Source organism: Neodiprion virginianus, chromosome 2 (genome assembly GCF_021901495.1).
Source record: "Neodiprion virginianus isolate iyNeoVirg1 chromosome 2, iyNeoVirg1.1, whole genome shotgun sequence".
Lineage (NCBI taxonomy): Eukaryota > Metazoa > Arthropoda > Insecta > Hymenoptera > Diprionidae > Neodiprion > Neodiprion virginianus.
The window spans coordinates 25,444,007-25,468,627 of NC_060878.1; the positions used below are offsets into that span (position 1 = coordinate 25,444,007).

Consider the following 24,621-nt stretch of genomic DNA (forward strand, 5'->3'; position numbering starts at 1 on the left):
TAGGGGTACTACATTCTGATCTTGAGGAACAAGCGCAAAATACAATTGGCGGATATCACGCTCGATTTCTTCAACTTCATTTTAATTTCTATTGACTAATACCGACAGATTTGCAAAATCCCGCCTAAACTTGGAATTACTTTAGAATCCACAAAAATTCGCATATCAAATGCAAAAATTGAAATCCGTCGGTTGGGCCAGAAGTTGTATCACTTTTGAAAAAAGTACATATAAAAAAATCTATAAAGGTAGCGTTTTGTCAAGAAAAAGAATTTTATTCAGTAAAAAGTACGTGTGTGCGAAGGCCAGTGTTTTTTGTAGAGAAAATTAGCTTCTGGAAAAAAATGGCAACTACAGCCTCTTTTAATTCATCTCTTCAATTTAAAAACAAATCGGATAGCGGAGTAGCGACACTGTGATACACATCGCTGGTGCAGGAGGCAGGAAATGTTAATTCCGTATATACGCGCGTTTTTACTTTCCGTGGATCTCTATTAGCCCCGAGCCTCTCTTCCTCCATTTCACCCTCATGATCCAGTACTTTTTCGTCCTTTTTTCCGTTTCATTCTTGCGAGGGATTTCCGACGACGACTTAGCCGTAGGTATACGCTGCGAGTCTGATTTCACCTCGGGGTCTCTGGCACTTTGGCATAGAATTGTTTCAAAGTATGAATTTTAACACGTCGAAGTTGGGAGCCGCCCTTTTTTACGGGGTATTCCCCGCATCTCTCTGTCGCCTTTCTCCAACTTCTTTAATTCCGGCGCAAGACCCTCCGGAAGCTTCGCTCGGCACCAAACTCGCCCCCCACGGTTAAGGGTTGTGATTATTTCTTCAATTATATAAGAGGGGATGATCATTCCACCCGTTTCTCATGGGCGAGATGCGGCGGAAGTTTTCGAGGCTTCTCTGCCGCCGCGAGACTGAGGAGCCAATATATAATTCTTGTAATTTCTGAATCTCCTCCGGATCTCGTTCTCCCTCGCACCATCATCTCACGCGAGACGATAAGACGCTCCCTAACTTTCCGCCCCCCGTACATACCAACTAACACATCTTGTAGACACGATTCGTACGACGATGATTATCAGTTTTGAGATTTCGTTTACGTAGCTCATCCCCTTTCGGGTGACAAACTGAAGAGTAAGTGATTGATTATATATACTCATGTAACTCGACAATTTCGCCTGATCTTTATGGTAAAAATTGATACGCGTGCTTCGCACCGGTGTTTGTTTGTTCATTTTTGGTCTCAGTTCATAATCTTGCCGATAATTCCCTCCAGCACATTCGTATAAAATTCCGTATTTCGTGATATTCAGCTTAAATTATACAGAACTTGAGGAAAATATCTAATCATCTTCCAAATTGAAGAAACTTTGTACAAAAAAAAAGACGTTTCGAAGTTTTTATCCCGATAATGCGGCCAGATTCAGTCATGGCGAATGTCATCCTACACTGTATTGGAGGCATATATATATATATATATATATATATGTTTGAAACATCAGGAAAACGTTTAAAAAATGTTTTATCAATTGAGCATTTTTTAGAGTTCATTGGGACCAAGTAATAGCATGAAACTCATTTAGATCAGGATTTTCGGTTTTTATCATGAGTTTGAACGAATTGTTCATTTAATTTGAATAGAACGTTTCAACCCCAAAAATCGAACCAAGCTGTACTTTCAATTATTGCTTGTATTCGTTCACGAGACTCTTATACACCACAAGATAAAATTCGAGAGAAAACTAAACATGAATCAGGTGTAGATTGGGATTGTGGAAAACGTCCATCACTCATTTTCTGTAGAATACTCTCGCGGCTGCAGTCACAACAGGTAATACGGCCCCTGCTCATGTCGCTCGGCTGCTTCACGATGTTTCACAGCTTCTTCTTCCAGTTTGCGACATCGGGCCGCATGTTTCTGCATTGCTTCTTCTTCTTGTCGGCGAAGCGTATATCGCCAATGCTCATCAGCTAGCCGATGCTGCTCCAGAGCACGCCAATGCTGCTGGTCTTGTTGCTGCTCCTCTTCTGAACGACGGTCGTCATCTTGCCGGAGACTATATTCGTGTAGCGAGATCCCCTCCGGGGGGTCTACTGAATCGTCCATTATGAATGTGATACAGGAGACCAGCAACTGGTACGTGGTTACTCCGCAAGTGTTCGTCACAAACTGAGCTGTTCGACTCGTTATCTTACTATACCGTTGCGCTAACGGAAATAATGATTGCGTCATCCGTTCTCGAAACACAATTCTCTACCGAGCGGGCGAAAAGAACAAATGTACTTGGCCAGGCTTTTTCCCCGTCAAGGGGATTACGACGTGCACCGTCGTTTACTTTTGTAAACATCGAACTTTTGATATACAACTAGTGCACACTCGACTAGTTCCGTTTTTTGTCACCAGGCATTATGGCGTCATTGGCCAGATCCCATCGTCTGAACACGGCGAATGGATATAGTGTCGGTATTTATAGTGTGGTTGATCAGAGAAATATTTATTCGAGCTGCCCAGCGTTTCTCCGATACGGTGAATTTTCTTAACTCAGTGTTTTCTTCAAGCTCTACATATAATACGAAAAGACTTCGTGCCGGAGTGGTCGCACCATGGAGCTACCGATAAGACCGCGGCGCACGTGACTCTCCAACGCCGCATGGAGCTCCTGGTCACACAATAGATTGAGATGCAGCGACTGTGCTATCTTTGAAGAAAAAACCATGTATTTCTACTCAGGCGTATCAACAGTAGCTACAGCCCGTTACAGAGCACGTTGCAAAATACAAAAAGTTGAGCTCGCAACGGATTTTTAAACTTTGTATAATGCAAGCCTGAAAGCCTGTTGCACATAGCAACGTGCGTGTAGACATTCTTTTTAATTAATTAACCACACATGACCCACACGCGCTGAACTTTCGTGAAATTCTGAATAATATTATTGAGGACAACCACTAAGATTGATACCGAGCGATACGGTTACCGTTATCCTCATTTCGCAACGGAACTATATTTTTACATTTTTCTTATCGTCCGGCTGGAAGGTAAATTCCACCGAGATTTACAAAATCACATACCAATCACCCCGTGTAGTTATTGTAATATCCCGAGATTAGGTATTTGGTATCGTTTGGTTGCTATGGTCACAGAATAAGAGAAGTGACTACGGTGTTCACCAAGATGACAGAGGTTTCATAATGTTTGTGCATCTTTACATAACATTGTGTCTCAAGCATCGCTTCACATTACAGTACACAGAGAACCCATCAGACGTTCATACTTGCTGCCTCAAGCAAAAGGCATGTCTAACGTCACTATCATTGCTGAGTACCGGCATGACGACGGATCGTAACAAAGACACTGTTCACGTCATGTTCAGTTATGACCTGCGTCAAGCTTGTGTACGTGTACGACACATGAACACACACACGCACACGCATACAAGGAAAACGTGTTATGATTTCAGTAAATGTCAGGAACGTTTTAAGATAAAGTAATGTGTGTAGCAGAGGTCTGAGAGCAGGTGAGCCTGGCTCAGGTATGGTAGATTGCTGACGTTGACACTAGCCCTAGGATCGACGTTACGTTACTAGAAGTCAAAGTTTTGCGCCAAGGTGTTCGTTAGCTCTGCAGCGTTTATCTTCCTATCCTTCTGCAACACCTGAGAGTCCTATTTTGCAGAGATTCATGCCTAGACCTTATCCAGAAGCGTGCCAGGAGGCTGGCGACCATCGTTTGTGGTGAAAAAATTCAACTGCATTCTGAGCCAAATGCATCCCAATGCATCAGGTTGACATTGCAATGTCGAAATTCCTATTCTCACCTGATGGTGCATCTAGGAATTATGCACCGTACGTTATTGTGTTCCAAACTGTACGTTCTAAATGTACGACGATGTCAGATTTCAAGATCTCTCTACAATTAATGAAAAAAATATTGAGCTAGGAGCTAAACATAAATTTTCTACTCCACTTACAGTTGAATTTTTCTCCACCCATTCCATTTCTTAGTCCCCTTGGGCATGTTGGCACGAGGACCACGCGTGTATTCGTGGGTTCGGTATACGACGCGATGGGCGGAGTCGGGATGGCAAAGTGGTTGCTTCGCGTACAGAGAGCGACGACCAATCATGTGGAAAATTCAGTTTTCCTTGAAATTAAACGTGCAGGAGTGGCTGCAGAGAGGCTGAGAACAGGGTAGCGAAAGCCTTTACCGTATACATATTATACATGCGCGGAAAGGGGAAACTGGTAGCAGCTACACATCAGGGGATGCAACATGTTTTCAGCCGCGGGTGGTTAGGGAATTTTTTGAAGGAAGGACGAAATGGTCACGTATCGCCAATAACGCAATGCTTATCAAGTGACGATTCGGCTAAAGTATGGACAGCCATCATCAGCTATAGTGACGCCACATTCTCCACTTTTTCTCTGAAATAAACATACGGATACGGGTCGAAATTCAGAATTCTTGAAGTTCAGATTCACGGTTACATCGAACTATCGTAACTTCAAATGGTCGAAGCTCTGGATGATAGTGATGTTTACACATGCCGTGAAGCTTTCGCAGCATATGTGAAGGTTGGTAACGTTCGGAGTTTCAATATCTAAAAATTCGAAGTGTAGAGCATTCGAGGTTTTTTGAGCATTCAGACTGTCAATCATTTGGAATTTTCACCGGTTGTAGCTATGGCCATTCGAGGTTTTGACAATATAGAGTTTTGACCACTCGTTGGACGTAACGGTTAGTCTGAACCGTGTTGATTCTAAATTTTTACCCACACTCCCAAAGTTTTGCAGGCACGGTCCAGCTGACTATCTCACCTTCGTTTCGATGTGGCCAATCATTTTTAACTTATCCATACTGCAGAATTCGTACGTATTGCAAGCGGTTCACGGTCATGGCAAAGGAACGATTAGAAGTTCGTATTGAGCTTCGTGCACCGCGATACCTATCAACGATTGAAAAATGGTTTGGAGTTGGCTCTCGTCATTTTTCATCCCTTTTCGGTACGTCTAATATCGCTGCAGTTTGTCTGAACCCCGCTGACGCGGGAGATTCCGATCCTCCTGCTGGAGATCTTCGAAGAGAGGAGAGTGAGCGGAGAAGATTCAACCCTTAAGAAATTAGATATGTCTCCCGCTCCGTGCCCTTAACGCAAGGTTAAGTTGTTGAGTGTTCAGACCGGGAGATTAAAGTGCTCCGATGTCCATAGGGATGGGTAAGAGCAGCCTCCGGGGAATTCTAATGACCGGTTTTTTCTCTCTCTCTCTCTCTCCTTGCTGTCTTTCAATTCACTTCTTCCTTATTTCTTCCGCATTCTCATTCTCCTCCTCTGTGAGGTAGTACATTAGAGGTCGGTTAGTCGGTCTGAGCTACCGGATGTAACCGTCTCATTGTCAAACTTGTCCCGCAAGTTTCCCGCTGCTGTAATCCCTCTCCACTTTCTTCAACTATTCATCCCCTCGAGCCACTCTTTCCCAAGCTGCGGGTGGAAGAAACTAACAGGTGAGCACTCCAATTAGAGAAAGACCATAAACAGCGCGTTTCAAAAAAATAATAGCCGGAATACAGAGCCGCTTAACGTTTCATGGCCTCGTTACACGAGAAGGGTAATGTAAGCAGATCCTGATCCATCCGTGTTTACGGCGTGTGCTCCAGCCCTACATCCAGAAACCGACCGCCTCTCTGGCCTGCGGGCCAGGAGATACCTGGTCTCCCAGCGGGGCGGTGTCTTAGAATTAAGATGGTGGGTATTAAGATGATACGTGGGAGATATACCCGGCAACTTAGCACTTAACAGATGCTTTAAAGTTACGTGTTATCGAGAGGGGAGCTTGCCGGGCGAGATGGCGACGACCGGGCACATGAACACACCGGAAAGCGCCGCTTCTTCTTCCCTTCCATCCTCCTGCTCTTCCTCCTCCTTCTTGTTCTCGTTCACGGAGGGTCGGTCGAATCTGCTGAGTATCCCCGGCCGTCCCCGCTCCTTGACGGTGAAAGGGTCGGCTGCGGGCCTCCCTAGTTGACTCGAAGATTTTTATTGAGGGGCTTAAGGCGACGCCCGTAGAAAGTTGCCAGATCCAATTACAATCCGATACTAATTTTGATCCCTGTAGCAGCGCTTCTCCTGCACAAGATGACGTCGCGTCTTGTTTGTACGGCGCAAATTACCGGAGACAGATGGTGAACCCATTTTATACATCCGGCATATCGACGCTCACGGTTCTTGGATATTTCATATCTGGACATGTGTTTTGCTCTCGAAACTATCCATCATTAAACGCTGCAGAATATCTGCGAGGAACGTCAATTGCAGACTCTTTCTTGTTTTTTGGATATCACCCTTACAATGGAAAAGCGCGGAAAAGAAATGTGGGAAACGTGGGTTCGAAATTCGCGGAAATTGGCTAACGAAGTGGCATAAGTTATGCAAATCTGGCCAATTTTTTTTTACTTTGGATGAGGATGAACAAATTTTGTGAAAAGCACCGAAGTTGTGACGTGGTGGCGAATATCTTGGAGGTACGCGCTTCTGAATTTTCAACAATGGAACAAGCAGACTGCTGTATCATGTATGGTCACTTTTATGTAGAATTACAATGCAGGTAGTTGATCACGTTTGCAAAACAAATTGCACGCCACTTGGAGAGCAGCTGGTTTATGTGTAACATAATCCGTTCACAGAATGTCACGTTGCAAATAAGACACGTTGCAAATAAGACACGTCACCGAATGGAAAAAACGAAAGCTCACCCACAAAATAGAATTTGAAAATAGAAATTTTTCCTAACAATTTTGAGATGTAACTGGACAAAGATTTAGTTTCCATGATTCGCTGCATATAATAGTAGCGGGCTAGCTTTATTTCAAATGCTAAATGTGGCGTGTCTTACCCTGGCGTTATAGCTGGGTACGTGTTTATTTGAACGTCTCTCTGAATATAAACGTCATTTTTACCGGCTCTTGCAAATCCGTTTATCTCGCAAACCAGGGCGGATACATATTTTTTGTGCTCATCGGCTCTCGTAAAAAGCGGGAGGGAACGTATCGATCTTGGCCGATGCGTTTGTCGTTGGTGTCATATTTACATCGGGATTCGTCAAGTGCGCGAGAAGTCACCGTGCGACATGATTTCCCGCCGTTTCCGATCTCGTTTGCCGTAGTCGTTCGAAAGGGCAGGGGTGTCGAAATTTGAGAATAGAATACGAAAACGCCGACAAAACAGCCGAAATGGAGCATGAAATCATAAAGCGACTCTATAGGGTCTCGTGGATCGCGGATGGCGGTTCCATTGACTTCTCTGTATAGGCTTCCCACCACCTCTGACAAACCCAAAAACCTGGGGGTGTAACCAGCCGCCCTTGCTCCCGGTTTCAACCTCCCCCCTTTCTTCCACCCTTTCTCAACCGCTTCCAGAGGACCAAATAGCCTTTTGTTAAATGCCAGCATTATCCCCAATAACCTGAAAAGGTTCAATTTGTCCCATTTCCCCGAGACCATCGAGTGCGCCTGCTTTCACAGAGCGTGACAGAAGTCTCACCGTCCCATATAATTTCTCCGCTTCTCAACGTCTCAGTTTACCAGTTTGTCTTCCTTACGCGACTTTTTGTTATCATTCCAGAATCATGGCACCGTAATATCCTGGAACCAAGTACGTTGAAGTATACATCAACACGTTTATTCTGGCCCGTTGATCACGCGACGTGTCTACTTTAAACCTCTATTTTTTATTATTATAATTGAATATACATATATAATAATGTTATTATATATTAGAGTGTTTAAAAAAAAACCGAAAAAATTTTTTTTTTTAAATATAGAATTTTATTGCTCGAAAACGAATCGGTGTGAAGATATAAACAAAACACATTCTTGTAGGAAATTTTACGCTCTACAAAAAAGGTCAGAATAAAGATTTGCGTAAGATAAGTCGTTTCGGAGTTATCAGGCCTCAAACATCGAACCGTTTGAAAGAATGATGTTATTAATTTATAAATGCTACAAAACTGACTCATATCGTTGATTAATGAAATTTATTAATTAACATTTCGTTGGAAGTCTATAGTTTTAATTTTAAAACCAATAATATTGTGTATTTAAGTGATATGAGTCAGTATATACATATATATATATATGTATATCGACTTGCACATCTCGGAAAGCTCCACTCCCACCATCTTTAACGACGGAAAGTTGTGGAGTGGAGACTCGAACGTACAAAAAAATTACTCGCTAATGAGTGATTATATAAATCCAATTTCAGAAGTTGAAGAGGTCATCGAACATTATGCAAAATAAGATGGTTAATTTACACATTGAAAAAATATAGTTTAGACGCCTATAGACTATAATTTGGTATTTAATACTGAATTTGTGAATCGACTGCAAAAATCTTTCTTGGGTAAATCACACTTCGCGCTTGATTCAATCTACTTGACTAATGTTTAGATGATGTTTTACTCTTATTTTGGTAATACCGAAATATTGGCGAATGAGCACTACCAATAAAATAAAAATTATGTGTATACGCGGTCAGTGACCATATTCTTGACGATCATTGTCGTTCGCTTTGTAAAAAAAACTTTGAAGAATTTTTGATTCTAATCCCGTAAGAAAAATACCAAGTCGACAGGAATTTTCCGGCTCGAAGTTTTCGATCGGGAGTTTCTTCGCGAAGAGTGAAAAATCGCGCTCTGTAATATTGTGCAGTGTGCTCGGCGTGCCAAAGTGCAGGTGCAGAGAGAAGCGCGAAGGAATGAAAACAAGATAAAAATATCTGTCGTGAACTCTGATTAAAAGCTAATCTGAAGAAAAAAGAACGCCGAGTTCGCGAGACAGGGAGAGAGAGAGAGAGAAAGAGAGAGGGTAAAAGTTGGCGCCGCAAGGCACTGCGGGGCGGACGTCTGTAGCGTTTGCAAAGTCGCGGCTCGAAAGAAGAAGTAGGGGGAGGCGGAAGGGTGAATTTAATTTGGCCCAAAAAAGCAGTGCTTTAATTAGTAATTAATTGGCACATAAATTAGCCGTGAATTTTCACCCCGCCAACTTTTTTTCCACTATGTATATACGCGATAAGAACGCGAGAGCGCGACAACTATTTTAGTAATTTAACTTTGCGCCGCACCCTTCTCCTCTTCGAGGCTTACTCTATATCGCCCTCCAAGTACCCGGTACTCAGAGAGGATCTCTCAACGATAAACCAGCGATCTTCCGGCGTTATAACGCGCACGTTTCAGACCCCATAAGCAAATACCCGTCGATCCGTTTATCCGTCCATTTTCAACGATCTCTTATAAAAACGACGAATAGCGACGAACTGCACGGTTCTCAGAGAAATTCGAAGCGTCTGGAATATAAGTATGTATAAACGATGTACAGAATTGGGATATTGAGTATATTCTCAAAAGCGCGGTAAATTTACATAAATTTTCTATCGCCTTTCATTTTATTCCACAGATTTATTGAAAGTAAACTAAGAATTATTTAATTGCAAATTGCGGAACGTATAACCGATCGAAGATTGGAACTGGGTGGAAAATATACACTCTACCGTCAGCTTTCGTTGGAGGTTATCGAACCGCGAAATGATCTGAGATTTGAACAAATGAAAAGACAAATATTCATTAAGAAACAGAAGGTATAGATTCAAAATTAGCTAACGTCAATATCTCAATGCTGATTGATTTTTATTATACTCAATTATACTTGCTTACAAAACACCTTTTTTCGCATCGCAGATGCTTTTCCCTAAACGTATAACGACAAAAAAATTTAAGCTCAAAGCGGCTCCTTGTCTGTTTTTTTCAAAACTGTGAGAGTTATTCTCTAAAAAGAAAAGTGGGGAATCGGAATAATGGAATAAACGTCGTTGACGTAGGAAGACAGTGAGAAATGCAGTTGATCTAAACTACAAATTTGGCCAATTCAAATAATGAATTTGCTTCAACGAAGAAGTTCCAAGTGTAAAGTGAAGAATGCAGGAGATGAGAAATGAATCGGCGAAAAGAGATTGTCGTAAGATATTGAGCAAAATGGGGAATATCAGACCTGCGGATCACGGATTCTGCTCAAACCTCTAGGGGTCTTTCTTTGGGCCAAAATATGGAGCTTCTGACGCGTAATTCCATGCTAATAAAGTAATTTGGCCTTTCTTCGCTCCGATTAAAACTGATTAGGTACATAAGCAGTTTGATGAATGCAATGCCGTAACAACCGAAACCTGTTGTGTATTTCGCCTTAAATATTCACTTTCGTTCACTTCTGTTGGAGTTCCGATAACGGGATTTCATAGATTCAAATGTCAACGGATATAATATAACTTCAGAGCCATAGTGAAGTATAAATTGCCAATTTTCGACAACCTGATCACTTGTTAATTGGGCCGACGAAACGACCCTGAGAAGTTTCAACAGAATCTGTGATATCGATGTCTGATACTCTTGTAAGTCGAAATTCTTGCGATATTTCTCCAGCGCCGGAGACTTCTGATAATTTCGAGTGTGGAGTTGGAGCACGAGTATAAAAAGAGAAGTGGAACAATTTTTTTTCGTTTTTTATTTATCCATTGCGAACGTTGAATCTCTGACGAGGTTTTTATCATTTCATTTTATTTATTTTTGACAGGGTATATTGTATGAGACAGGGTATAGTTGATGCGCTTCTAGCGATTAAAGATGAACTATAGATTCTAAAACTGCAGACTAACTTATCCGCAAGGATAACGTCATCGGTATTGTAAGTTTAATATAGCCAAATATAAAAACGATGAGTTTAGGGGCAATTCCATATTTTTTCAGATTAAAACAAAATTGATATTCTTCGTACTTTCAATCGTAGGATTAGTCAGGAGAATTTCGAGTGTGGACATCTCCAAATCTTCCACACAACAGTCAACAACAGTCAATAGTCAATAAGAACAATTGATATTGTCAGTTATTTGTGCTTTAACGTTTCTGCAACATCAATTCCAAGGATTCGTCGATTCTTTTTTGAACTGTCTTTTCGCATTAGTTATTTTTCATCACGGTTGTTTTTTTTTTTTTTTTTTTCTCTTCAACTTAAATGAGGATGAGAAGTCGTTAGTGAGAAGGTATAAGTAGTCCTTTTACCAACAGCGCTGAGTACGAGCAGAGAGAGCAAAGTATAATGGAATATTTTCAGTTCGAGTGATTATACCTCGTTACTCGCAAAGTATCAAGCGGAGGTGAAGAGGAGGAGGGAAATAATTTGGCGACTCGGGGCGCTTTTGATGGTTATAAATTTAATTGGTGGTAATAATGGAAAGGATTCAAATATTTGCCAGAGCCTTTCTACCGGTTCAGCAGATACAGACGGAGGTAATCTGGGTAAGGAATCATCAAAGCGGAGAACTCGACCCTCGTCTTTTAAAAATCTTTCTAACGTAAAGTCGCTGATGAGTGCTCTTGAAATGTATTGCAAAATTTTTGTTTTTTTACACTCGCAAGCTAGTCAGCAACGTTCGAAAATGTTTTTCTACTTTAGATGTCGATTGAGAAAGTCGACTAGCAATTTTCCGCTACTGCCTGAACTTGCTGCTCCTTTGATAGCTAAATGGTGGGACGTTTTCACCAACCTAAAAACGCTTTTCGTCCCTCCTTTTCCCTAATCTCCCCAGTTACTTCCCTGGGCAAACACTTCGCTGTTCGCTGAATTGTTTCTAATTAAAATGTATATCAGCCCTGTTAAGTTTTGTCACCGAACCGTTATCGCGCCTCAAGTTTTACGCTGTGTACACAAGCGCTTTTGGATATTCAAAGAAAGAGAAAAAGACAGAAAGGGAGAGGGTGAAAAGGTTATTAAAACAAAACAGGAACCCTGGGAATTGCTGATAGCAAGTACCTTTTTTATGGGGTCTCATTAACAGAGCACTTACTCTGAGATGTAGTTATGTGATGCTCATACTGAACGTATCTCGTTCCGAAGGTTTTACGCAAGTCCGTTGCATACATACGCGTGTTGAAATTTGACACAGATAATTTTAAATAACAGTAACAAATGAACAGTTTCACAAATTTTACTGGTTTTATGCTATATTCGAAAGCAAGAGACTTTCTGAATTACAAAATTTCACCGTGTAAAAGAATGAGAGTAAAATTTTTTCCTTCTAACGAACATACGGTCTATTTCTTAGGTCAAAAAAAAAAAAAAAAAAAAAACTGAAGAGTATCTTGTATCTTGTAAAAGAGCTTTTTTATACCGCGTGGCCTTTCGTGGTTCCCTAAAAATATTGTTCACTTTACCCAACCATTGAATGTATTCATAACTTGGAGCGATCGTTCCGCAGAACAGTAATAACCCGGGGTGTAATTATTTCGACTAATTTCGACTTAAGAAGGAGCTGGCAATCAGCAGGGAGGTTGTAACAACCGTTTATTGCGAGAAATATTTTATATTTTTCGTTGGGGAAAGTGAAGTAGTTAGTAGAAAAGAGGATGCCGTACTTTTGAGGGTGTTGAACCTTTTTTTGTCTTGTGTTGAGAAACGTTGATCTTTTCTTCTTAAATAGTGTATCTTGACTTCATCTGTCACGGTTTAAAGTTTGGAAAAGATAACTTGCTTTCGAAGCTTGCCGTCAAGTACAAAGGTGAGATTGAAAAACGAGTAATTGCAACGTTATTCTTTTACTAGCTCTACAATTTTGATACAAGGAATTTCACACTGAATGGACAATTTTTCATTCCGTTTTCTCAATTTCTCTGGAGTAATGGAGGAAGCATGTATCTTATGATCCCTAAGTTGAGGAAATATCAGCGCCCGTCTTAAATCGCTCAAGGCTTGATGTTCAACGTCATTCAATTTTCTAACATATCTGTTTTAGTTTACGATTGTAAACAACAGTGAGACATTGAATTGCTCAACGATTATTACAGGCACCAAGGCTAGGTACGATTTGTGAAGATGTATCCTGTTCAAAATAAATAGTGAGAATATAAGGTCTCAGCGGATAAGTGAAGCAGTAGGCTTACATTTGAAGGAGAACGGTCTAATTTATATCTGTGCGAAACTATAAATTCCAAAAGTTTAATCTCACAAAATTAATCAACAGCCCGTTTAATTCGACGCTCAACGTGAAAAAAAAGGAAAAAGAACGGGAAAATCATTTTGAACACTCTAACTAGCAAATAATAATATCAATTATCGATGTCCATTCAATACACGACGTCATTAAAACGCTCTAGTCTCTCATATATATTTTAATTGTTATTGTTTTATTGCTTCATATTTCTCTGTATTTACAATACTTGTCGTTGTTTGTTAAAATTCAATTATAGTTTTATTTATACACTCTCTGCTGTCTATTTGTATTTCATATTTAGAACTATCAAGCCAAGTTTGTTAGCTTGCGACGAGTAGGAACGATTCAGTTTATGTTATATTACAAACTTTATGGTATGACTCGTTAATAATCAGCTAAATAAATGAAAAATCGGTTTTTCTTGACACTGTTTCAAACTATCTCGTGCATTTTTCTTATTGATTATTAAAACCTTACAAATTTAGTTCTCTCTTCACGATCTGGTCGCTGAATTATTTGATGAAATACATATACACGAACACTTGGTCCAACAAATTGTACATCAAGTGGCTATTACTATTCTTATTAGTCACACCCCTGTATCTTCAATCATTTATATCTTACAATTAAAGTGGTCGATCAAACGGTGTTTATTAATCGAAAGCTCAGACGGTATAGAAAAAGACAGTATTTGCGGAATGATTATGAAAAAAAAGAGATATGTCTTCATTTTGAAAATTGTCAAAATGTGACTTCATCCCTGGTTATCCCATACCCATTGCGCCTCTTGGTGGTTAAGATTTTTTTGCGATATCTAGAGCTATGCAGCCATTCGATTAATGGGATTTATTTCCTTCATAACTGTTTGGTCTGTACTTTCTATTACTAGCTCTTTTGGTCGAACTATTGACAAGTGAATCTTAAGCGGAGCATAGACACTAGATTTCCGAATGTTCGCAGTAAATCGGGCTTCAGTTTGAGTAGAAAACTGGACACCGGAAGAAAACAAGCGAGCAAATAGAAAATAGATACGTACGCGTATAAAAGATACGCCTCGAACGTTGACTCATTTGTAAAATTATTATGATTTCCTGAAAATTTGCGGTTTGAATTAATCGAAATTATAGCAAACAAGCAAGCTGGATCCACTTCGTACCGTCTGTGCGGTGATCGGAAAGTGGCAGGACCTTCCCAGTGGCCGCAACATATATACACCGTATGTAAAGGTGTACAGGTGTGTGCGTATATAGATAAAAGAGAGAAAGAGAGAGAGAGAGAGAGAGAGAGAGAGAGAGAGAGAGAGAGAAAGAGAGAGAACTCGGGACAGTGTGTATGAATTTCAATTTACGTTTTGGTCGCTTAATGGTCCGAATGGGACAAGCGCGAATGGAGAACGGTGCGTTATCGCATGGGATGAACGGAAGAGAGAGGAGTTGTACGCAGAAACTCCAATCAGTCGCTTTCATCGCGTTCACAAAATATTGGAAAATTTAATGGACGTGGGGTCTCGGAGTAGCGGGGGTCGACGAAAAAAAAAAAAAGAAAAAAAAAAGAAAAATTGAAATTGTACAATATCGAAAACAACCCTTTTACGAAAATATAATATTTATTCAACTTTATCCCCTATAGGCTACGTTCCTGATACGCGTGCTCCATTTCCTGCCGAGAAACGTACGAATAATCATCTTGATTAAATTTGCAGTCGTTCGGAGGAAATCTTTCGGACTTTTGGTTGCAATTTCATTGAGAGTCCTCAGTGTCATTTGCCAAAAACTTGAGTGATGTTGTTGCGTGAGTCCGAGTGTCATTGCTGATTTCGGAACGGTTGGACGGTTCTTTCTCCACAAACACGGATACTGGAGAGCGGCGAAATGCCAAGAGACCACTTTACGCCTTACATAAATTAAATTGAAAGCTCTAAGCTCCAAGATATCGGAGGCAAAATGTCACGTGCATACGTAAAATTCCGTACACTATTCTGATTCTTGACGAATCCAAGGAGGAGTGATTAACTTCACGGGAAAAAGGCCCCCCAAACAGAGTGAGAGAGACAGAGGTGGCTAAATGATCGCAACACGTCATGTTTGTTACACAATTACAAAATCATATTGTTGCTAGCCTGTTTATTTTGGGTAAAAAATACGCTCACTCTAAACCATTGAAGTTTCAGGTGTTAGAACATATCCTTTATCATCAACCGCGCTTCGGATGACTAATGAGAAAAATTAATTGAGTCGTGAAAATAATTAATAAAAAAGACACAGGTCAGTTTCATAGTTGCGTAAGAAAAAGTGTAAAATTTGATGCCATTTAGCGTCTCCGGTTGACGTAACTTCTAAAGTTGTTCAATCGCAGTTTATTTTTCCTATTATTTCGACAGATTTGCCATTGATTGTGATAAAGTATTCAACTTATCCAGAATCTGAGAATTTTCAAAATTTTACGACCATTCAAAATGTAGAAATTACACAAGTTTCACTGATCACCTTGCCGTGCTCTTTGAAGATAATTTCTTTGTCTGGCGATAAGATTTGGCCCCTTTAATCACGGCGTCAAATAATTAAGATATCTGTTGACTGTAGTCCGAATCAGGGTAGATCTGATCCTACTTTGAGAGAAGTTTTGTCTGTCGGTTTCTTATTGAGAATCGGATTTCAAGAAACACCACTACTGCGTTTCGCTTTGCAAAGGGTTTTCTCTGCACAATGCCAGGAAGTAAATAATTAATTTTGCATCGCACGCCCACCTGCCAGCAACGTGAGCAACGGCAGGAGTACTCGTCGAGCTCAAGACTCGTCAACGACAAACAATTTGTTTGAATCAACGAGGAAAAGTAGATATTGCGGACGCTTCAGTTTATCCACGACGGTGTATCAGTGTTCATTTTTACATTATCGATGGAGTTGGACTGACGAACTGAATCGAATGATTGGGCATTTTAAATTCCACAAAAAAACAGAAAGAAACATAGTCTGTGCTTATCTTCGGCAGAAGAGGTTATTAAATTCAATTAAACGCGGCACGAATATGTATATTGCATAAAAGGTTCTGAGGTGAAACGTAGCAAGAAACGGAGAGTTTTTCAAATTACCAAAAATATATTCGCGTACATGAGGGAGAAAGCAAAAACCAATGCAACGAGTTATTCGCTTGATAATTTTATTTGAAACGCGTATATTCAATTTAGTTTGATCATTTACGTTTATTCTGAAAGAGTTTTGCTCACTTGCAGCGAATCGTCGAGTTAAATATTAACAATTATTTTTCCAGCAAATCACGGCCGTTGTGCATGATATTACGCCCGCCCGATGGGATTCTACGGCTGGGCGAATCAAGTTTGCGCAACAAATAAATTGAAACTCGGTAGAAGTCCGCTATCACGATCCGTGTAAGCGGCGGGAAAGGGGGGTGGGGGGGGGGGGGAGGGGAGGGGATAACACCGTCCCTGGATCACGTACGCGCCCTGTTTTTTTTATTGACATATACACACGCGCACGGACAGAGAGATAAAATTTCAGGATGGTTGACAACCGGAAACCGCCGCCTTCTCCTTCCCACTTCGAAAACCGTGGATGCAAGGACTGGAATTCTTGCAGATGGAAATACTCTGGGGGCTAGTTGAGGAGGGGCGGAAGAACGGGCGTTGTCAGGTGTAGTTTTACGATTTGAGTTTTGGCAAGTTGCTCGCCTCGTAAACCCAAAACAACCCTAACTAGTGCCTACCTGATATCTTACCAACCCCCCAAAACACTCCATTCGCTTCCGTTTCTACCTATTTAAGCCTTTGTCAGGACTGAAAAGTTTAATCGTAAGTAAAAGTACGCCCTCCATATTATTCTCGTCGCGGTTTGCTAGCCATGCTTTAAAATAGTGCGGCTGGGGTTGATTTTGCACGTTTGTTTCAAACGCAATATTAACGAGATGAATTAACTAGAAATCAGAAATAGCAGTAGAGTGAGTTGAATTTGAAGGTTCTCCAAAACAACATAGTACATTATATATGTCGAGTATATTCACACTTACAGAGAAAGATATACTTGTTACAGTTCAATAATTTTTTTTTTTTTTTGCATCCACTATCTGGAAAGTTCGATTTACGAAACCTGTGGATCGTACGCAAGTGCTTTCTTTCCGCGCAGTGCGGAAAAACAGCTTATTTCTAAACGGGTGTTGTAAAATGTACTATTTCATGCTGCTGATTGGACGAGTCACAATACGGTTTTTTCTGTATCATATCAAGTACAAACAGTGGCATTGAGAACAATCAACGGTTATACCGAATCAAATGATTGGGTTATTTCGTATCGTTGTATTTTGTGTCAGTACGAACGAATTGCATATTTCTGGAATGTCAATATAGTCACTGATATCGTGTGTAGATTTGTAAATAGCTTCGGTGATGATCCATCGTTTACCGTGAACATTCGCATCGTTTAATGTAACAAAGTTGCGTTCACTTTTCACTGTTCAATATCGTCAGAATTACGCGAATTATATTTTCATCGGTATTATACCCTGTCATAGAGAACAGGCTGAATGCACCAATCAGTAAATGACCATTTCAATGAACTTATTAAAGCTTTCAAATAATCAATCAGTAAAGGAATTTGATCGGTTTGTATTTTCAATTGTGTAAAACTAAAATAAATTTCTGCAGCAGCTGGGAACAATGAATTCGTTATGTATTTGAACGTCACAATAGACTGCATTTTGAATAAGAACAAACTGCAAACGATTCCGGTTTTAGAGGATTAAATCCGCGCTGGCTGAACTGGTGGTCACATATGGTGGACGTAACATGTATAGAGACGACTGGTAAGACGAAGATAAAATGAGATGCTACGTACAAGTATTTTGGGTGTGTCCGTAATTTGGTCGATGATCAATCAGGTAGTGTGAAAACTTACGAGCAATAAAGTACAAATGTTTGTTCTTGATTTAGTTTCTCAATCGATCGTAATTGGATGACCGGCGTAGTTTGAGTTGTTTTGTGTAGGTAATATTGAGAATGTAATTTTTAAAGAAATTGCTTCATGGTTATAAAGGAGTGCATAAGTTGATAAGTAGTTCAACTGGCCTGGCTACTTAATCACCAGGCACACATGGTGCAACGTCATCGTCAGTCCAATCCTATAGACTTGGTGCTTGGTGCCTGTATTCCCACTTATAACATGCCAAATATTGAAACGATTTCCACACCACCGACGTATCGTAACAAATAATGAAAAGCAAATCAAAACAGATGTAAAAAGGACTCACGTTCGTGGACGGTGAGCTTGGCATCAGCCGAAACGGCATCGCCGACGCCATTTTCAGCAACACATTCGTAGGTAGCATCGTCTCGAACATCGCGCACAGGTTCGATCCTCAAAAAAGCACCACCGGGGTAGGATTGCACCAAGTAACGAGGCTGGGATGCTGCAAAAGAAATTGAGTCAGAACCAAGGATTCAAAGAAGTAGTTGCCAGATTCACGGGACATGAAGCAACGTGTTAATTGCAGGAAGTCAATTACCCGCAAAATAAGGCAAAATGTAATACTTTACTTGATTACAATTGAGAAAAGCTTGCGAGATTTCAATAACATCCAGTTCTCCAGCCTCAATTCCGTACCCCTCTCTGGTCCGTTACCTCAATTACTTCTACGACGCTCTTTGTTTGTGCGTTTACCCGATATGGAGCATAATTTCATTCCACTAGTGGTTGTCTGCTTATAAAAACTAGGTGCGATGAAGACGGTACGAAATTATCAACAACGGGAGAATTTCGAGATGTTTTGGTCATGCCGTACAGGTCAAAACCACATAGACCTTGAATAATTTTTGACGGACAAAGTACAGAAGCATCTAGAGCTTGTAAAATGGCTATCGTAGATTATTACAATATAAAAAACGAAACAAGCGAAAATAAAAAAAAAAAAAATAAATAAATAAAACCTTGTCTCTGAAATGACATGAATACCAGCAATAATGGTGAGGTAATGGAAAACCGTATGAAACCGAGGTGTTTGAACTAGCATGGAACTGTTCATTTCGCCCTAGCTTTGCAGTAATTTCAGTAAATCCTGAAAATTATTCAGCTGTGTACATTAAGCGTTCACCACCGGGCTAAAGTGCTTGTTCCGATTATAATAACATGCTTTGAAAATAATAAACAGAATTACTTTTGTTTGTTAATAAATTAAAAAAAAAAAAAAAAAGTCAGAAATCAAAATCATTCGAGATTATAAATTTTGTTCCTCAGCTTTTCTTTTGGAAAGATTGAAAAATAGATCGAAGGAGAGAGAAGGCAGAAGGGAAAAAATTGTTTGAATATTTACTCACTTGTTAATTTCTTGGTATTTTTTCGCCACTGTATCTGGGGCTGGGGATCCCCACGGGCGTCACAGTAAAACGACGCTATTCCACCAGCCTTGACATGCTGCGATCGCGGTCTTCTCAAAATTTCCGGTGGATCTGCGAACAAAAATAATTTCCCTCCTCTTAACATTCATTTCATTGCCATTATCCGCATGCGCAAAACAGAATTATATCGAAGGTAAAGTAGCGTTCAAAAGTATTTTGAAAAACATATTAATTGGATTAATTAAAAACAAATATGAAACATAAAAATCAATCATTTATTTTATTCATTGATATTCAATGTTCTACAGAACAGTGACCAAGTATAGCCCTTGTTCGCAACGTAATAGAGTGTGAACTTTTTTTTAATGAGGAAAATGGTGGAGCAAAAGTATTTTGACATTGTTGAAAAAAACGTATTTTTTAACACATAATTATTATCTACCGTAATAAGATAATAAATATTTAGTGGGATATCCTTTGGATTTTATGACAGCCTCACTGAGTCGATCAACTTTTGGAATCGATCCATCGGAATTTTATCCCACTCACTTTTGAGAACTTCATAAAAAGCGTCTTTGTTCGATTAATTTTTTATTCTTATTCTGCGATCCAACTGTTACCACAGATGTTATATAGAATTCAAATCTGGACTTTGACTTGACCACTCTAAAACCTTGACTCTTTCGCGTTTTAAAAAATCACTAACGTACTTGGACTTGCGTTTGGGATCATTATCTTGTTGAAAATACCGTCCAGCTGGCGCGTGGTGTTCAGCGTATGGTAGCATTTGAGTCTTCAATACTTTTTCGTAAACGAACCGATCCATATTTACTTCAATTCGAACAAACTGTCCAACTCCAGAGCGTGAAAAACATCCCCAAACCATCACACCGCCACCTCCATATCTGACCGTGGGAATTTGGTACCGATGGTAATATTTTTTATTTACAGGACGTCGAACATACTTGATACCATCAGGATGACATTAAATTAAATTTGCTCTCGTCACTCCAAAAAATTTTAAACTCTTTGTATCATTACAGCCGACTTGCGAACATCACTTGATGATAACTTTTTTATGATATGATCGAATTTAGGAGACGTTTTTTTTTTTTTTTGAACGTCCACTGCGAGGCTTATTTTCGACAGTCTTTTGTTTATTACACAATTTATTCCGTGCACTAGAGAGTTGACGAGACACTTTAAAAATATGAGCAACTTCGGTCTGTTTCAGTCCTTGCTTTGGTGCATTTATCACGGCTTTTCTGAAGTCACTGGAATATTCTTTACATTTCGGCATATTGAAATAATCGCTGTAAGTAAATATCCGTAGAAATCAGAACCAAGAAGCAACTAACGTCCACGAATTCACGGAGCTAACTGCGTATCAAAATACTCTTGAGCTCGCTGAAAGTTACATTCTCCCGGCAGCGCAAAGTGTAAACAAACAAGTCGAAACCTGACACGTTCAAATAATCGCAGTTATACTGCTCTTCACTATACTCAAGTCACTGTCCTATAGTGTTTTATTTTAAGAGAAATTTTATGTTATCAAAATAGTTTTGAGCGCTACTGTATTTTCATACGAATAACAATAAGAATAATGTCGACAATAATGATAATAATAAGGTAATAAATAATAATAATGATAATATCAACACAATAGCACGGTACAACGGCGGATTTGATCTATATTAAATATGACGATCACGTCCCTGACACGTGACGAAGAAAATGAATATATGACAATAAAATGAACGTGGATTGGATATAATATATGGATATAATGCAGTCCGTTGCAAGTTAGGATCAGGGATATTTTCTTCGATAGTTTGGTTTCCTTCTTTTTTTGTTTTTTTGTTTTTTAGAGAAATAAAAAATAATCTTGTGCTCTGCGCGCTGCGTTGCAGGTGGTGGGAAAATTTGTACATATGAAGCGTAATTTCATCCGGAATGAAAATTAGAGCAATGTCTGCGTGAGGTTGAAACGAAGGGATTAGGTACTCTCGGAAAATTGCCTTGGCGAAACCAGAAAAATGTTTAGTTTTGACAATCAAAATTTTTTCACCCTGAATAAATTTTGAGATTAATGTACAAACCACAAAAACCTTGTGCTGGAGTAATCACAAATTTTAATCAAACTATTTTGCATATACAAAACAACGATATTTTAGTCATGTCTAGGAGAAGGTTTGACACTGCATAGTTCTAAAGTTTTTTACAGAGAATATTTTACCACTTTAACATAACATTTTCTAGGTTCACGATGTATATGTTATTAGGTGAGTAAAATTATTTAATTGCGGTAATCAATTAGTGGTTTTCACGATTTTGTAAACTTGACTAATCCTGATCAGCTAGATGGACTTACTGAATTATTAGAAGCAATTTAGTCGAATCTACCGGGGAGTGCTTCAATATTTTGATAATACCACGAAAAAGTATTAGCATCTTAAATTTATAAAATTAAAGTCGACATTTCGTATTTACAAGTATATTTTATACGATGAAATTATGCTATTGGCAACAAAATATTAGATTCCCGCATAAAAAAAAAGAGAAAAAAAGCTCTAGAAATACGTCTACGAATTGATTTTTTTTAATAGAAAGAAATTTTCTCCGAGTGCTTAGGACAAAGCAGGGCGAACGTATCGGGCCGATAGGTATTTTAGATTATTGGCTTAATCGCACGATTTGTCCATAAATTTACAGCGCGTATGTTTATTTGTAATGACACGTTAAGCGCACCTGCGGGATCCGGTAATATAAGCATATAGATATAGATATATATATATATGTATATAGATATATGTATATATATATATACACCCATTAGAATAATTTATGACAAAATTAAAAATAAACGGATCAAATACCGGATCACGATTTAGGATTTAGTTTTTATTATCTGTGATTTCTTTTCACTTTTTTCTGTGCCATTTTTCTCCACAGTTTCTATTCCGTCAACAGTCAGCTGTCTCTCTTGATTGTATTTAATTGAATTTGGAAGTTTCGATGTGTCCGGTTTGGTTTCTGGTATGACTGAGCGTGAGAAACAAGTATTAGAAGAAAGTATGGAAGGCTGCCAATGCGCCGTAGGATGGGGTGAAAAACGATACACCTCGCTTCCAAACTTAGCTAAACACGTCTCGTCTTATTGCAAATTATTCACGTTCAGTAATTTTTCAAGTTATAGTGAACAAGTGAAAGGAATTGAAAGGAATTGAAAGGAAAAAATAGATTTTTCTCATTTGTTTTTTAAATTCCGCAATTTATTTTCAAACAATGTTAAAACTTAATTATCGACGTCAAGAGTGAACTAAAGGAAAGTTTTAAGAGACTAGTATAAGTTTACTTTGATAAATGATCAGAATACAAGAAAAATAGCTAAGTATTTTTTCATAACCCGTTAATTAAACAATATCATAGATAACTGCGTTTTTATCTACGAATACTATCTGCAATTTATTAAGTCACATTGTTGGTGTTCGTAAAAGTACCCTGTTCGGTCAATTCAACAAATTTGTTTAGGGACTCAATAAATCAATTTTAACAAACTATATGCTCGAAATTCAGTTTTCATCGAACAAAGTTATGTAATTTACGCTATTCGTCAAATCTAATCTACAACACTGCTCATTTCGACATCGCCAGCTAACAGTTCATATTCATTTGCCAATAAAAATGTACTTTGGAGAAAGGTGAGAGAATGCGAACAAAGCGATCCTCTCGATTCGCGGGCGTGAGGATAGAGAATCGAAACCGGCTTCGATACGTGACAAACAATGTGGACAGCGGGAGAGAAAATAATTGCAACTGTACAGTGGAACCGTTCGTTTATTCGTTTGCCCGTTTGTTTTCTGTTCAGGTGCAGGATAGCCATAGAGAGTTAGAGGTGCGTGGGAATACCTGGTGGCAGTGAAAAAATACAAACGAACAATAACGAAGATCAAAAACCGAAGCAATAAAAGTATAAAGGAAAAAAGGTGGAGCAAATAAAATGAAAACTGAAATTTGCACGAGAGCGAAGCCTCCTACGTACAGGAGCGGACGAGACAAAGCCTCGACTTGTGTCCTCTTGCACATATTCCTTCACTCAATATGACCTGTGCTGCCCGTCCACGTCAAACGAAAGAATCGCCAATGAATATTCGCTAATTAAAAGAAGCCACGATTCCGGAACATTCGAGAGGGTCACCCGAATTTTACGGAGAAAAGAATTTTTTTTTTTATGCACTGTGGAGGATCAAGAGGTCCTTTGTCATCGCTTTCTTCTTCGCGCATGCTTTCGATACTTCGTTCGGAAATTCATCCCGTTTTGGTATTGCCCAAACAAAGATCCGCAGTTTCTTCAGAATTTCGGAAAATTGTGACTGACTGTGAAAAATTGTTAATTTTTATGATGTAGTGACAGTCTGCGTGAGTAAATGCAATTCATTATTTATACTCAATGGTATTGGCTAAGCTTCGGTTACAGGATTACAACGTGTTTTTATAATTTTTTTGTTCTTTGCAATCCTTGGAAACCTTGGATTGGCTGCATGCCAATAATAGAAACCATAATGGGACGATTTCGTCGACATATGAATAATAGAAACCGAGATAAGAAATCTATTCCCTAAAAGCTTCGTCAATGAGTATAAAAATTATACAATATGATCGGAATAACAGTCACGGAAGGATTCGCGGTTTGAAGTGATGGAACTGTACATTGTTTTCAGTTTTGCCGTGGAAACAGAAACCGAAATACCGGAATGAAATGTCAACAAACACCATTGTGCATCCATAAGCCGAATGAAAATCTGATCAGTGCAGTTGCTGGATATAAATAAAAAATACATAACGCTCACTTTGTTTTTGAATAATTATTTCTGGACTTGTTGGCAAAGCAGCTTGGCTAAGTCAGCGTTACCGCATTGCTCGAATGCGGTGAACCAGGCGAGTTGGCTGGCTGGTCGGTTCGCAGGGTGCCTTTGAAAACACTCATGTATAGTTGTAATTACACGGCAAGGATATGTGGGTCGCGGCGAGAGCGCTTTTAAATTGAATTAATATTTGCTGGCAGCAACGAGTGCGGTTCGTCGCCCGATGGGTTTAGCCGCTCTGACGTGAATAAGACCCGTATAATTGTTTGCGATAAACCTGGCCACCCTCACCTTCCCTTCCTGGACTTCCATCCGCGCTTTCACCCCATGTGGACGAAAAATCGATCCGTTTATCCATTTACCCATCTCTACATAATG

The 24,621-nt window shown here is 39.4% G+C and overlaps 1 protein-coding gene across 11 annotated transcripts in view; it reads right to left on the reverse strand.

Moving 5' to 3' along the window:
* LOC124299065 (tyrosine-protein phosphatase Lar) overlaps positions 1–24,621 on the reverse strand; it is a 471,758-nt gene that overhangs the window by 90,687 nt on the left and 356,450 nt on the right. For all 11 annotated transcript variants that reach the window (XM_046751947.1, XM_046751952.1, XM_046751956.1 and 8 more), the window contains 2 exons: positions 19,358–19,489; positions 18,295–18,453 (listed from right to left, as the gene is read on the reverse strand). In XM_046751947.1, the coding sequence (XP_046607903.1) occupies positions 18,295–18,453; positions 19,358–19,489 (291 nt within the window). The remainder of the gene's footprint in view (positions 1–18,294; positions 18,454–19,357; positions 19,490–24,621) is intronic.